General features: G+C 37.2%; 2 protein-coding genes across 2 annotated transcripts; one reads left to right on the top strand and one right to left on the bottom strand.

Annotated features, from left to right (window-relative positions):
* The first annotated feature begins 7,716 nt into the window (after positions 1–7,716).
* LOC131902571 (large ribosomal subunit protein uL14-like) lies at positions 7,717–8,216 on the top strand. The gene has a single exon (XM_059253595.1). It carries the CDS (start codon positions 7,738–7,740, stop codon positions 8,158–8,160), a length of 423 nt encoding a protein of 140 aa, XP_059109578.1. The 5' UTR covers positions 7,717–7,737; the 3' UTR covers positions 8,161–8,216.
* Positions 8,217–13,419: 5,203 nt separating this feature from the next.
* Positions 13,420–14,352, bottom strand: LOC131900740 (vomeronasal type-1 receptor 4-like). The gene has a single exon (XM_059252090.1). It carries the CDS (start codon positions 14,350–14,352, stop codon positions 13,420–13,422), a length of 933 nt encoding a protein of 310 aa, XP_059108073.1.
* Between the last annotated feature and the right edge of the window lie 594 nt (positions 14,353–14,946).

Here is a 14,946-nt window from a genome sequence, read left to right as displayed (position 1 = left end):
AGACAAAAATTTCAGATTTTTGACACTATTCTTGATTGTGTTCAATTCATTTCTTAATATTCAAATATGTAATCTGCCTCATTTTAGTGTTATCAGCAGAGGAACAGATTCATTCAAATCTGAGAAGAAGTTCTAATGAAATGGGAGTCAAAGAAAAAGCAAGTTATCACAATTAGCAAGTAAATTATTAGAGTACATAGTATAAAGCAATACAATACATTTTATAATGTTGGCATGACAACATTCTGAGAAACATGAAGAATTTTTCACCTTGTGGTGAAACAAACATTTCAGTTTTATTTTTTGAATTTTTGAATTTTGACTATACTTAACATCATTTCCCTCATTCTCTTTACTCCCTCCAATACTTCTCAAATACACCTCACAATTTTTCTCACTTTCATGACCTCTGTTTTTTAATTGTTTTTACACACACACACACACACACACACACACACACACACACACGCATGCATATACACAAAAGAGAGAGAGAGAATAAGAGAGAGAGAATGTATTAGGAAGTATAAGGACAATGTACAAGGACAATGAGAACTAGCCGAGGATGCTCTCTCAGAGCTTGCTATTGAGAGGAATTTGTTGCTGTCTTCTGTGTGTACAGACCCTCACAGACAGAAAAGAGGGAGTTGTAGAACCTCAGGAGGACCAAAGGGGAGCTTTTGTTCACTGTGATTTACAGTTAATGCACTTACAAATGTCGGTTCAGTTCCATAACATTTAAAGTTTTAATTACTATGGTTAAGATGTATATGTAGAACAAAAATGCCCCTATATTGTAAACACCACACCCTAGCAGCCTGTTCCCATTTTCCATACATGAATATCCATTCTTGAAATTGAATGATCTTATAAAATTTGTTTTTCTTGCAAGATAGAAGATGATAAGACTAACAACAATTTCTGCATTTGTAATCAAACTTCCTTATTCTGCTCTCAAAAAAGCCTAGGACAACTGCAAGACACATATATTAAAATAAATCTTTGTGAACACATAGGCAGAAAACATTCAATCCTGTGGGTTTGGCTTTTATAATCCCTGAGAGGAAAGGGCTAGATCCCACATCTTGGGAGTGCTCTTGGCTGCAGACCTGGGCCATATCAATCAAGGAGTCAGGACCTATATAAAAAGCTTCTTAATAAAATGTATTCATGGTCATGGTGAATGTCTGAGTACCACCAGACCCACAACGAAAATAAACTCTGCTATGTGATTTTCATTTTCATACTGCATAATCATTCCTCTGTTCCTAAACTAAAATAACAATATTCTTGAAGATTTTACAGAAAATCTAGAAATTGCCTTTTATTACTATATATATATTGTTCCTGCTAAAATATTTCTATAAATGGAGTTTGGCTTCTTGGAAAAACATTCGCGCTCAGTAATCTCTCTCTCTCTCTCTCTCTCTCTCTCTCTCTGTGTGTGTGTGTGTGTGTGTGTGTGTGTGTGTGTGTGTGTGTGTGTGTGTGTTATGGTCATTTTCATTTGGTTCACTCAGGATATTTTGAGGAGAATGACTCCAGAATTCAAATCCATTCACAGCTTATGTTTTTCCACCACTGAGTATTCCTCAAAGTCCCACCCTCTCTTTCCATCACTCTTTCTCTATTTCTAAAGTATAATGAATAGTCTTTACAGTCTCATCACTGGAACCCCACGAATAAGGCTATAACAAATTCAAATTTAGTATTGATTATGAGGCACTGTGCAAAATGCCTACTCAAAGTAAAAGACACTGTAAAGATGACCTTTCACCACCTGCAGGACACTTTCAAACTTAGGAAATCTCTTATGAAATTGACAAACTTTGTAAGTCCTCAATAATGGAATGTACTATTGGTTGGAATACACAATATTTAACATGGCATAAAAACAGTAGTCCTACATGTTTATGAAGAGTTCTCTGGATCTCACATTAAGTGACAGTCACAGAAGTATAGCAGAATGTCATCCACAGAACTGGCCATGGGGATCCTCTTTCTGTCCCAAATTGCACTAGGAATACTGGGTAACTCAGCCTTGCTTGGCTGTTTTATTATTGATGAATTCTCTGGGATCAGTGCCAGGCCTACAGACATAATTGTCAAACACCTGACAGGAGCTAACTTCATGATTAGTCTCTGTATCCATCAGACAATAGCTGCCTTTGGTCAAACATATTTCCTAGGTAACATTGTATCTAACCTTGATTTTTTTCATAGAGTTTCCAGAAAGCATCCCTTGGTTATGCATCTCTCTTAAATGTTTTCCAGACCATCACGATCACCATAAGGAATGCCAAATACAAACATGACAGAGCCCCCAAGATCACTGGATCTTCTGTCATCCAGTGCTGGTCCCTGCAACTGTTGGTTAATGGATTCATTCCTGTGCTCACAACAGACAAATGAGATACAAGAATCTGCACTTGGATTAAATATTTACTATACTATGCCATGGCCAAGCCTCAAAATCTAATCTCTGCCTTATGTAATCTTATTATGTTCTTCTGATGTCATGTGTTTTGGAATCCTGCTGTGAGCCAGTGGTGCTTTTCTTGATGAAACACAAGCAGAGGGTCTAAAACCTTCAGAGAGTTCTGTGTCATAGGTCATATCCTGAGACCAGAGCCACCCAAACCATCTTTGTCCTGGTGAGTTTGTGTTCTTTTATATAACTCCTGGAATCTTAACTATGTGTTTAAGCTTTGTAAATGGAACCACCAGGTGGCTGGTCAATGCCAGCGTGGCAACAGCTCCATGTTTTCCAGCATTTTGCCCCTTTCTTCTCATTAGACACTAAGCCTCAGTTGACAGGCTCTGTTGTACTCGCTAATACCAAAAGCAAATGTTAGAATTCAGAGAGTCCTAATATTTATACTGCCTACCCTCTTGCTATTCTTTTTAGTCCATTATATTCTATCATTTTATCATGCCTATGAGCTCAGATATACTAAAATTGTATCTTTAATAGGAACAATACATAAAGATGTATAAAAATATTAAAACTGTCATCAAATCTTTCCAATAATATCATTACCAATAGGGATATGTGAACATTGGGACTGTATGCATTATAACAATTAAAAGATTTTATGTGAGTGCATGTTAATCAGTGTACATTGTGTGTGTGTGTGTGTGTGTGTGTGTGTGTGTGTGTGTATGTGTGTGTAATTTTATTCAGGTGTGAATAAAAATTAAAATACAGAATTTGTTGAAAAATGTATGGATCTGAAAAATAGCATATTTTCTCTCATATATACATCATTGCCTGTGACATATATACATATAAATAGATATAGATAGATAGAGAGATAGAGAGATAGATATAAATGTGGGAGGAGCAAATAAAGGAAATATACAGGAAGGTAGAAAGGGGCCTGTATGCACTACTTCCTTGGTATATGGAGAAGACCTAATCTCCCAGCAGATGTCCTGGTCCTCAGGATTTTCTAGCATTTCCAGTCCTTCTTCCCTGTTGTTCTGTGAGCCTTAGTTGTAGAGCTTGCGTTGTAGATGTATCAACTGTGGTTTCGTACCCTATATTTGGTTATTCTCTTCATTTTGACAACTTGTTGTCAGTCTCTATCTTCTAAAAAGAGAAACCTCTCTGCTGATTATAGCTGAGACCTACTCCTACCAGTGGGTATCAGGATAAGTGTATAGAATGTAGTTTTATATTATATTGGTTTGCAAATTTGGAAATAATTGGTTCTCTTCTAGGTTTATGGCCTTGAAGCCATGGATAGTAGGCTAAGTTTATTGTGTCAGTCATGATTCCTTTCCTATTGAACTGATCTTAAATTCAGTCATAAAATTTCAAGAACATGACCTTCTGAACAAGACCTAAACTGTGGCAGCATCATTTGACATGACAACATGAATGGAAAATTTAACAAGCCTCTACCTCTGCATTAAAAGCTACAAGTAGCAGAGCCAGGCGGATCTCTGTGAGTTCGAGGCCGGCCTGGGCTACCAAGTGAGTTCCAGGAAAGGCGCAAAGCTACACGGAGAAACCCTGTCTCGAAAAACCAAAAAAAAAAAAAAAAAAAAAAAAAAAAGCTACAAGTAATTAATGAGTACTGAGAAAGGGAGAATCAACCTTCTATAACTATAAGCCTCTTAATTGGTTATCCAATAACATGTGGTTACCCTAAAATATATACATATGGTCAACACTAAACAGACTTGCAGATTTAAAGTGCACATATGTAAAGTAAAAGTTGCTTTTGACAGGCAACAGGGGGAACAAGGGAAAAGTTGGAGTAGGGAGTAGGAGGGGATGGACTAATGTCAATACAGTACTCATACGTGAAAATCTCAATAAAAGGTGTTGCCTGTGAGACTAGAATAAAAGATGAGAAATTAGAGAAAATAACAGAAAAGAATGGAAGTAGGAGTTTATTATAATAGGATATAGCAGAAAAGTGGTAACAGAGAGATAGATTGGTGAAAGAATCAATCAAAATGAAACATGCATAAAGATATTACTTGAAAATTGATCACATTGAGAACTAATTAAAACATAAGAATGTATATTTCAAAAAAATCTCTTGTGCAAAGATTAACCTCTGTTGTTCTGCCAACCAGGATGACCCAAGGAGAGAACTGTGTGTCAAGGCCATTGATCTAAAGGCCCAATAGCAGAGGATGCCCAAGATTACATTTTGCAAATGTTGGTCTCTCTAGGGGATTCATGATCAGATTAGAAGTTGTGATGCTGTGGAGCACAAAGTAAACTTACTTTATGTCCAGAATATCATATGTGACTAGATAAACATGGTCAAAGTGAAAGGGAAAATTGTAAAGAATAATTAGTAGACAATAAGTCTATATTATTCAAATGAATGAAGGGAACTGTACAATGTAGTGAGATGAATGGACTATGGTTTTTCAGAAGTTGAGCCTGTCTGGGGTTGGGCGTATTGGATTTTAGAATCTCTAAGAAAAAGAGTAAGTTGAAGTGATATAAATGTTCTTCCCCCAGGGGGAATCTAGTCATTAATGATAATCTAGGTTCCCTGGCCCTTGTATCCCAGTGCATCAGTCAATTTAGTGGGAAAAATAAAGATTCACTTAATTTTTTTCAATTGTATTATAACTACATATATTCCCTTTCCTACTTCTCATTCTTTCCACCAAACCTTCCACATATCCCTCCTTACTTTCAAATTCATGGCCTCATTTCGCATTAATGTCTTACACAGATGTGTGAGTGTTCTTATGCTACATGTAATCATAAAACTGATCACACTTGAAAGGAGAATAGAGCAATTACAATTACCACGATATATAGTAATGGGAACTGTGTAGACATCTCATTAATAAATGCTAATAAAACAGTTAGCATGTCACATCCTTTAGTGCTTAGAAAAATTAAACATCACCCACTGGAGCATGTTTTGAATGTCTGGTCCTCAGGTGATGGAGGAAGGTGTTAGAATATATAGGAGATGCAGGTGCCTCCTGGCTTAAATAGAACAATGTCAGTGTGACTTTGGATGTTGTGCCTAGTGCCCAGTGCTTCTTATAATCTCCATCTACAACGAGTTGAGGAAACTCCTTCACCACACATACCTACTGTCCTGGTAGTCTCCGCAAGGACAGTAGGTCAAGGAAATTTGTACTGAATCCCCTGAAAGCAAGAATCAAAATAAACCTTGCATCAAGTTGTTCTTTTAGGAATTTTTGTCACAGGTATAGAAAATTAACTAATATAAGTGCTAGAGATGTGGCTCAGTAGTTAAGAGCACTGGCTGCTCTCAAAAATTTGTGTTTGATTCCCACCACCCACACTGTGGCTCAAAGTAATCTCTAACTCCAGTTTCAGGGAATATGATACCATTTCTGGCCTATGTGAGCACCAGGCACACAGACTTACATCAACAAAAACAACCAAACACATAAAAATAAATTAATTAAATAAAAATTTATGTAACTAATATAGATTTAATATATAATCATTACTTAGATGTATAATGCAGGAAACAATACATGCTAGATATATCTAGAAAATTGAACATAGAAATATATATTCTTAATATTGATATTGAATATAAATATTCTTTATATTCAATAAACTTGAACTGATCAGTGAATGAAGGAACATTAGATTATATTAAATAACTATGTATAGGGCTGGAGAGAAGTGTTTTTGCCTAAGAGCAATTGCTGCTCTTGCAGAGGACCCAATTATCATTGTCAGCACCAACCACCTATAATACTACTTCCAGGGAATCGAATGCCCTCTTCTGTCTGTCATTGGAATTGCATGTACTGTACACAATACACATACATACTATACCTACTTAAATATACACATAAAGTCATAATAAATATATCTAAAATAATTCTATGCATATATGGGGCAGACACTCTGCAGGCCTAACCCCTCACTGATGAGACAGTGGCAGTTGACAGCTGCTGAAGCAGGGGAATCATTCTATTTGGAATTTGAAGTCACTGGTAGTTTTCCCACATTAAGTGAATGACCCTACATTCATATTGTTTAGGAAGTACTAATTACAATTATTGGGTTATCAAAAATAATTCTAGGAAATCAGGCAGAAACAATTATAAATGATATAAAAAGAGAATTGGAGTGAGTAAATATATGGTATATATATTTACACACTATATATATGTGTGTGTGTATATACATATACACACACACACACACACACACACACACACACACACACACACACATATATATATATATATATATATATATATATATATATATATATGGTTGTATTTCATTGTATACATGTAAGAACTTTCCAAAACATAAAAAATCAACTAAAATCCACTATGGATAATGATACAACAATTGCACATAGTAGTTTTAAAAAATGATGAGATGTATGTTATTTTCTTTTGTGCACATTTGTTTCAGTATATGTGTGAACTTTCCTGTATGCTCCTATGTAAACTGGACCAGCAAGTCACTCTTCAGTGTTAGAGTCTTGAGAGACAGGACCAAGGGTTCAGAAGATAAGGAGACAGAAGGACAAAGAAGGTAAAATTTGGGCTCAGGCGGTTTTACGAAAGCTATGTCTCACGCCAAACAAGTTTAATAAGAAGTACAGCATCTGACTTACAGTTTTCTGATAGGAGAAATGAAGACAATGGTAGTAAGAAAAAAAAGGAGAGACTGTCATACAGTGAGAGAAAGTCAATGTGGAGCCTGAATCAAGCAATGTTGCACAAGGGGATCACCGGCTAGCTTAAGAAATCAGAGATCAAGCACACAGTGGACTTGGGACTGATTACCATTGCCCCTTAGGGTTCTAAGACTGTGATCTCATAAACAGAAGATGGAGCTCCCCTGAGATCCTGCCCAAGTCCACTATCAGTTCTGCTAAACATATTCCTGATTGTAGGTAAGAAGCTTTGCCCCCTCTATACACATTAGGTATGCCCTCAGGGCATACCTCTGTCAATATGGCTCTCCATACCTGTGCACATGTCTAAGTGGGTATGCATGCAAAATCATCACTGTGATTAAAATCTAACACAGTTTTGATGGTTATTCATGTTCATCAACCTAATGGGCTTAAGACTCCCTGAAATATATATGTTATATATGTTACAAATCACAACTGTAACATATATATATATATATATATATATTCAATAAAAAGAAAAATATTGCTTTCCTTAATTCTTTAGCAAATGCAGTCATATTAGAAAAATGTTACAATTACGCTTTCTGACTCTTTCCGGGCGTTCAAGATGTCGAAGCGAGGACGTGGTGGGTCCTCCGGAGCGAAATTCCGGATTTCCCTGGGTCTTCCGGTAGGAGCTGTGATCAACTGTGCTGACAATACAGGAGCCAAAAATTTGTATATCATCTCTGTGAAGGGAATCAAGGGACGACTGAACAGACTTCCTGCTGCTGGTGTGGGCGACATGGTGATGGCCACAGTTAAGAAAGGCAAACCAGAACTAAGGAAAAAGGTCCATCCAGCGGTGGTAATTCGACAAAGAAAGTCGTATCGAAGAAAAGATGGGGTGTTTCTTTATTTTGAAGACAATGCAGGAGTCATAGTAAACAATAAAGGCGAGATGAAAGGTTCTGCTATCACAGGTCCAGTCGCAAAGGAATGTGCAGACTTGTGGCCCAGGATTGCATCCAATGCAGACAGCATTGCATGATTCTCTGGTGTATTTGTAAAATATTCATTAAAAAGTCTTTGCTCCAAGAAAAAAAATGTTACAATTACAGTTGTGATTTACTAGATTGTTTTACACAACATAGGCTTTGTCAATCTAACAATTTTTTTTGTAAAACTGGACAGAATTAAGAACCAGTAACTAGTCATTCTCTGAGGATGAATACCTCAGCAGTCCCAGAATGGCATTAACATCCTGAAGGTTTCTTGGTGAGGTGCTTGTCTCTAAATGACATTAAACTGAAGAACTGTTGGTTGGTGGAAAACTTTTTGGTTTATTAAGGTATCAGGCCAGAGAGCAAACAGAATAAACAAAATCATATGCATATGCATATATATGTCTATGTATATGTATGTATGCATCTATGATATGTGTATGTATACACATAAAATTATCAAAAAAAATTTTGTCAATAAAAAGAAAAATACTTTTTTTTATATTGTTCCATGTTTCAGATTTCACATTGAATCTTTGATCCATTTGGAGTTAGTTTTGTGCAAAGTGAAAGGTATAGGTCTCATCTCATTTTTCACATGGGGAAATTCAATTTTCCAGCACCTTTTATTGAAGATGTTTCTTTTCTCCACCATATGCCTTTGGCATACTGTTTAATACTAAGTGATTGAGTTATATGTCCTCATGTTTGGGTCTTCAATTTTGTCCCATTGTTCTACATGTGTGTATTTATGTCAACAACATATTTTTATTGTCTCTGTAATATTTCTTAAGATTGGAATGATAGTTCCTCCAGCATTATTTGGTCTGTAAAGAATTGTTATTTTTCTATCTAGGTCTGTTGTGGTTCCACATGAATTTTATAACTGATTGTTTTCTATTTTTATTAACAATGAGATGGAGGTTTTCACTGGGGTTGTATTGAATCTGTATGTAGATTTTCGTGTAGTGGATAGATCATAACAACAGGTTTATAGCTTCTGTCCATCTGAACAGTCAGTCACTATCTCCAAGATGGGGATATTTCAGCATAGCATGGACCCCTATGATGTTAGATCTCCTTTATAATAGCATAGTAACTGCAAAAAAAAATGACTCTTATCACATATGGCCTCTTACAAGGACAGGCTCAGACATTACATCACAGCTCTAAATCCAACATCTAAACATCTGGAAGACACTGAGGCATGTTGACAGCTATTACTTTGTCTAAACCTGGGCATGCATGGAACCTGAATACAGAGAAAATGATGTTTGTGTCATATACTCCTAAGGCATGGTGAGTGGTTTGAACTAACATATATCTTGGGTCAGAGAAGTGTTTAAAGACTTCATGGGTCATTGTGGGAGCACTGTTTCTATCCACAATCTTTCTATCACTGAGAATTTTAGAAATCTACTACACATCAGCATACCTCACTAGTGTCTATTAGATATGATCTGCAAATGATGGAAAACACGTGATTAGTTTTATTTTCATTATGAGTTGTGTAACCTGAAAATTATCCATTTCTTTTAGACTTTCCAGTTTTGTGGAGTACAGGTTTTTGAAGTTTTATTTGATGGTTCTCTGGATTTCCTCAATGTTAGTTGTTATGTCTCCATTTTCATTTCAGATTTTATTAATTTGGATGCTCTCTCTCTCTCTCTGGCTTTTGGTTAGTTTTGATAAGGGCTTGTCTATTTTGTTGATTTTCTTAAAGAACCAGTTCTTCGTTTCATTGATTCTTTGTATTGTTCTCTTTGTTTCTATTTCATTGATTTCATCTCTCATTTTGATTATTTCCTGGTGTCTATTCGTCCTGGGTGACTCTGCTTCTTCTTGTTCTAGAGCATTCAGGTATGCTGTTAAGTCACTAGTGTGAGATTTCTCCAACTTCCTTATTGAGGCGTATAGTGCTATGAATCTTCCTCTTAACACTGATTTTATAGCGTCCCATAAATTGGGGTATGTGGTATATTCATTTTCATTGAACTCTAAGAAGTCTGTAATTTCTTTCTTTCTTTCTTCCTTGACCCATTGGTGATACTTTGAGCATTATTCCATTTCCATGAGATTGTAGGGTTTCTGTAATTTTTGTTGTTGTTTAAATCTAACTTTAAACCATGGTGGTCTGATAGAATATAGGAGGTTACTCCAATTTTTTTTTGTATCTGTTGAGATTTGTTTTGTGGCCAAGTATGTGGTCGATTTTAGAGAAGGTTCCATGGGGTGCTGAGAAGAAGGTATATTCTTTTTTGTTAGGATGGCATGTTCTGTAGATATAGATTAAGTCCATTTGAGTCATGACATCAGTTAAGTCCTTTATTTCTCTGTTAAGCTTCGATTTGGGAGATCTGTCCAGTGGTGGAAGTGGGGTGTTAAAGTCTCCCACTATTAATGTGTGGGGTTTTATATGTGATTTAAGCTTTAGTAATGTTTCTTTTACATATGGGGGTGCCCTTGTGTTTGGGGCATAAATGTTCAGAATTGAAACTTCATATTGGTGGATCTTTCCTATGATGAGTATGTAATGCCCTTCTTGATCTCTTTTGATTGATTTTAGTTTGAAGTCTATTTTGCTGGATATCAGGATGGCTATACCCACTTGTTTCTTAAGACTATTTGATTGTAAAGCTTTTCCCAGCCTTTTATTCTTAGGTAGTGCCTATCTTTGAAATTGAGGTGTGTTTCTTGTATGCAGCTGAAAGATGGGTCCTGCTTTCATATCCATTCTCTTAGCCTGTGTCTTTTTATAGGTGAATTAAGTCCATTGATATTAAGGGATATTAATGACCAGTGATTGTTAGTTCCTGTGGTCTTTTCATGGTAATGTGTGTGTACTTCTCTTCTTTGGGGTTCACTGCTGTTAGGTTATCTATTGCCTGTGTTGTTGTGGGTGTATCTGACTTCCTTAGATTGGAATTTTCCTTCTGGGGCTTTCTAGATTTGTGGTTAGGTATTGTTTAAATCTGATTTTTGTCTTGGAATGTCTTGTTCACTCCATCTATGATGACTGAAAGTCTTGGTGAGTATATTAGTCTAGGCTGGCATTCATGGTCTTTTAGTGTCTACATTACATCTGTCCAGGTCCTTCTGGCTTTCAAAGTCTCCATTGAGAAATCAGGTGTTATTCTGATAGGTTTGCCTTTATAAGTCACTTGGCATTTTTCCTTTGCTACTCTTAATGTTCTTTCTTTATTCTGTATGTTTTGTTGTTTAATTATTATGTGGCATGGAGACTTTTTTTGGGGGGTCTAGTCTGTTTGGTGTTCTATAGGCTTCTTGTATCTTCATAGGTATTCCCCTCTTTAAGTTGGGAAATTTATCTTCTATGACATTGTAGAATATATTTTCTATGCCTTTGAGTTGGTATTCATCTCCTTCCTCTATTCCTATTATTCTTAGGTTTGGTCTTTTCATGGTGTCCTAGATTTCTTGGACATTTTGTGTTATGACTTTTTTGGCTTTGGTATTTTCTTTGACTGATGAATCTATTTCCTCTGTTGTATCCTCTACACCAGAGATTCTCTCTTCCATTTCTTGTATTCTGTAGGTTATGCTTGCATCTGTGTTTTTCTGTTCATTTACTCAGATATTCTATTTCCAGCATTCCCTCTGTTTGTGTCTTTTTCATTGTTTCTATTTTCCTTTTCAGATTTTGAACTGTTCCCCTCACCTGTTTAATTGCTTTTTCATGATTTTATTTGATGCATTTATTGATTTCTTCCACTTTTTATTTATCTTTTCCTCTATTTCTTTATAGATTTCTTCCAATACTTTGTTTGTCATTTTCTCAATTTCTTTATTGATTTCTTCCACTTTTTTGTTTGTCTTTTCCTCAAAATCATTTGTCATTTTTTCTTGAAAGGCATCTAGCATCTTCATGATGCTATTGTTAAGGTCACTTTCTTCTGCTTTTTCTACCTTGTGATGTTCAGGTCTTGCTGTTGGAGGAGGGCTAGGTTCTGGTGATGCTGTATTGTTCTTTATGTTGTTGTCTGTGCTTCTGCCTTGACATCTGCCCATCTCCTCCTCTAATGGGTATAAGAGGAGCCTGTGTCTGAGTGAGTTGCTGCTGTGTTTGTTGTGTCTGTGTCTCAGGGTGCCTGTCTAGGTCCTATCTTAGCTCTTGGTCTAATTGGAACAGGCAGTTTCTATGTCTCAGGGAGCTTCTCTTAGGTTAACCCAAGCAAGTTGATTCTATGACTCTCTGATCCACTCTTGGTCTTATCAGGGCTCTGGGTCCAGTCAGAGCTCACAGATTCTATGTTTCAGGAAGCCTCTCTTCATCCAATGAGATGTGGTAGATTCCCGGTCTTCTGAGGTTACTCTTGGTCCAATGACAGCTCTTTGTCCAATGAGAGCTTTTTGTCTAGTCTCAAAGAGAGTTCTATGCCCAATGAGAGCTGCAGGCTGGTTTTCAAGCTTCAGGAAGTGGCTGGGGTATCCTGCAGATGGGTATGGGGGAAGGGCATGTAGATTGTAGGGTCTGCTGTGGGGTCTTGGTGAGGGAGGGGTCTTCATGTAGGAACCCTGCCTGCTGTCTGGCAACTGAGGCCAAGTTGGGGGGCATTCCCAGGGAATGACTGGGACCCAGGGATGGGTACTAGGGGCAAGACTCACTGGGTATGAACAGTCATTTACCTGTAGGTCCAAATAGAGCTGGGGGTTGGTTTCCAAGAATCAGGAAGAGGCTGGGGTCTCCTGCAGATGTGTATGAGGGCAGGGTATGTAGATTGCAGAGTCTACTGTGGGGTCTTGGTGAGGGAGGGGCCTTCTCACAGGAGCCTTGCCTGCTGGCTGGCAACTGTAGCCAAGCTGGGTGGGTGTTCCTGGGGAAATGGCTAGGGCCCAGGAATGGGTCCTAGAGGCATGGCTCACTGGGGATGAACAGAGTCACTCACCGCTAGACCTGATGAGAGCTGGGGATTGGTTTCCCAGCATTTTATTTATTAACCAATCAGAACAAAACATTCACAGCATACAGAGCAATAGCCACAGCACATGATTCCCTAAGAGAATGAAACCACAAGGAGGACATTTTGGTTGTGAGTCTTATGCTGGCTCCTTTGCACATCAGGTAGCAAATAGAAGAGTCTCACAGTTTCAAGTTGAAGACTACCATGGCCCTCACAGAATAGCATTGGCTCATGTAGGTTGCTGATTTAACCAGCTGACGAAATGCTCATATTCATTTCAGCTACTCTTAAAAAACGTACTACCTACATAATTTTCTGCATTGACATTTTCAGTGTGACAGAGGAGAAAAACTGGATATCAAGCAAAACATATTGTTTCCCATCTTAAAATGAGATTAAATGATTTTTATTCCTATTCCGGAACAAACAAAGCTTGGATACAATAGAGTAATGATATAGGAGAAGAAAGGGTACAAAAGATGGAAAAAAGAGAGAAGTGAGGGATTTGAAGTACATTAGCCACCAATTTTGATTATACAAAAGAGCGATGTAGCCTCTTAAAATGGAGGAGAGAGTATAAAAAGCTAGAAAGGTAGACACCAGGATCAGAATGTTCTGGGTGACCCTGGATTCAGGGGAGTTTCTGACGGAACCATGAGTGCTGCGGATGTGTTTTACCCTCTGTTTATGTCTGTAAAGAATGACAATCATGGATCCACTAGACCAGGTCATGAGCACAGAAAAGAAGACCTCAGGGCACACCACCAATGCTGCATAAATTGAACCACCAATTTCTCCCCTCACTATACTGCGGCAGTATTCAAAATCCCATATTCTGGTCACATTGTTTGTATACTTGTTGGCAAGAATGTATACAAAATGAATGAAATTTATGAACATGTACATGATCCAGAGGAGGAAAATGTAGTAGCCAATGTTCTTTTCAAATTTCAATTTATGATCCTTCCAACAGGAATTACTGGGGCTAATGGTCAAGACCTGAAAGACACTCAGGAGGCTTGTGGTGCCAATGGAAGCACTCCTACCAAATCCTTGCAAGTACAATAGGAGCTGGCATCCAAAACTATCCAAGAAATTCTTAAATCCAAAAGCTGCCATTGTTTGGGGCACTCCATCAGAAAGAATGATCAAGGCATTGGCTGTCAATAGGTGCATGAGAATCAAATCTGTGGGTTTTAATATGCATTTTCTGCAGTAAAAGAACAGATAGTAGAAAATTAGAGAGACATTTCCCAGAATTCCAGTTGTAGTTTCTGATAAGAAAATAATTCTGAATGCCAGAATCCAGAAGTCCATTGTGTGATTTGGCATGATTTCCTTATGAAGATGGAACTGCTTTCCTTCTGCTCAAACAAATACTGACAAGTATTTACATTCTGCAGTGGAAGAAGAAGCCTTTAATTGATGGGACTACTGAGAGACTGAAACAAAAGGTCTTTTATGCTCAGGAGTTCAAGGCTAGTCTGACCACTTAAACAGATCTCATCCTTAAAATTTGACAAGACTAGTTACTTTCCATGTATAATATTGTGAGACATGCACAATACCTTAGAGTGTACATAAGTTGGAAGGAGAACCATCAAGTTTTATAGAAAATGAAACATTCACAATGATATGACATTGGCCCATGAGAGACAGTGAAAAATGACAGCTCATAGAACGAAATATATTGCAAGATTTCCAGAATATATTGATATTTTCTAGTAATGGCATAAAAGAAAATATCAATATAGTCTAGAAAAATAAATATATTGTTGCATAATGCATATTTCATCTAAAAATTAATTATGTGGAATGAGAGATTTATAATACCATTCAGAACATAGCTATGTTCTTCTGACATTACAAAGGGTCTTTCATCTTGACACAGGGAGAGCCACCTTTGGTTTA

This window comes from Peromyscus eremicus, chromosome 1, assembly GCF_949786415.1.
Source record: "Peromyscus eremicus chromosome 1, PerEre_H2_v1, whole genome shotgun sequence".
NCBI classification, from domain to species: Eukaryota; Metazoa; Chordata; class Mammalia; order Rodentia; family Cricetidae; genus Peromyscus; species Peromyscus eremicus.
Note: the sequence above shows the minus strand (reverse complement) of the source record. Positions and strands in the feature narration are given on the sequence as shown.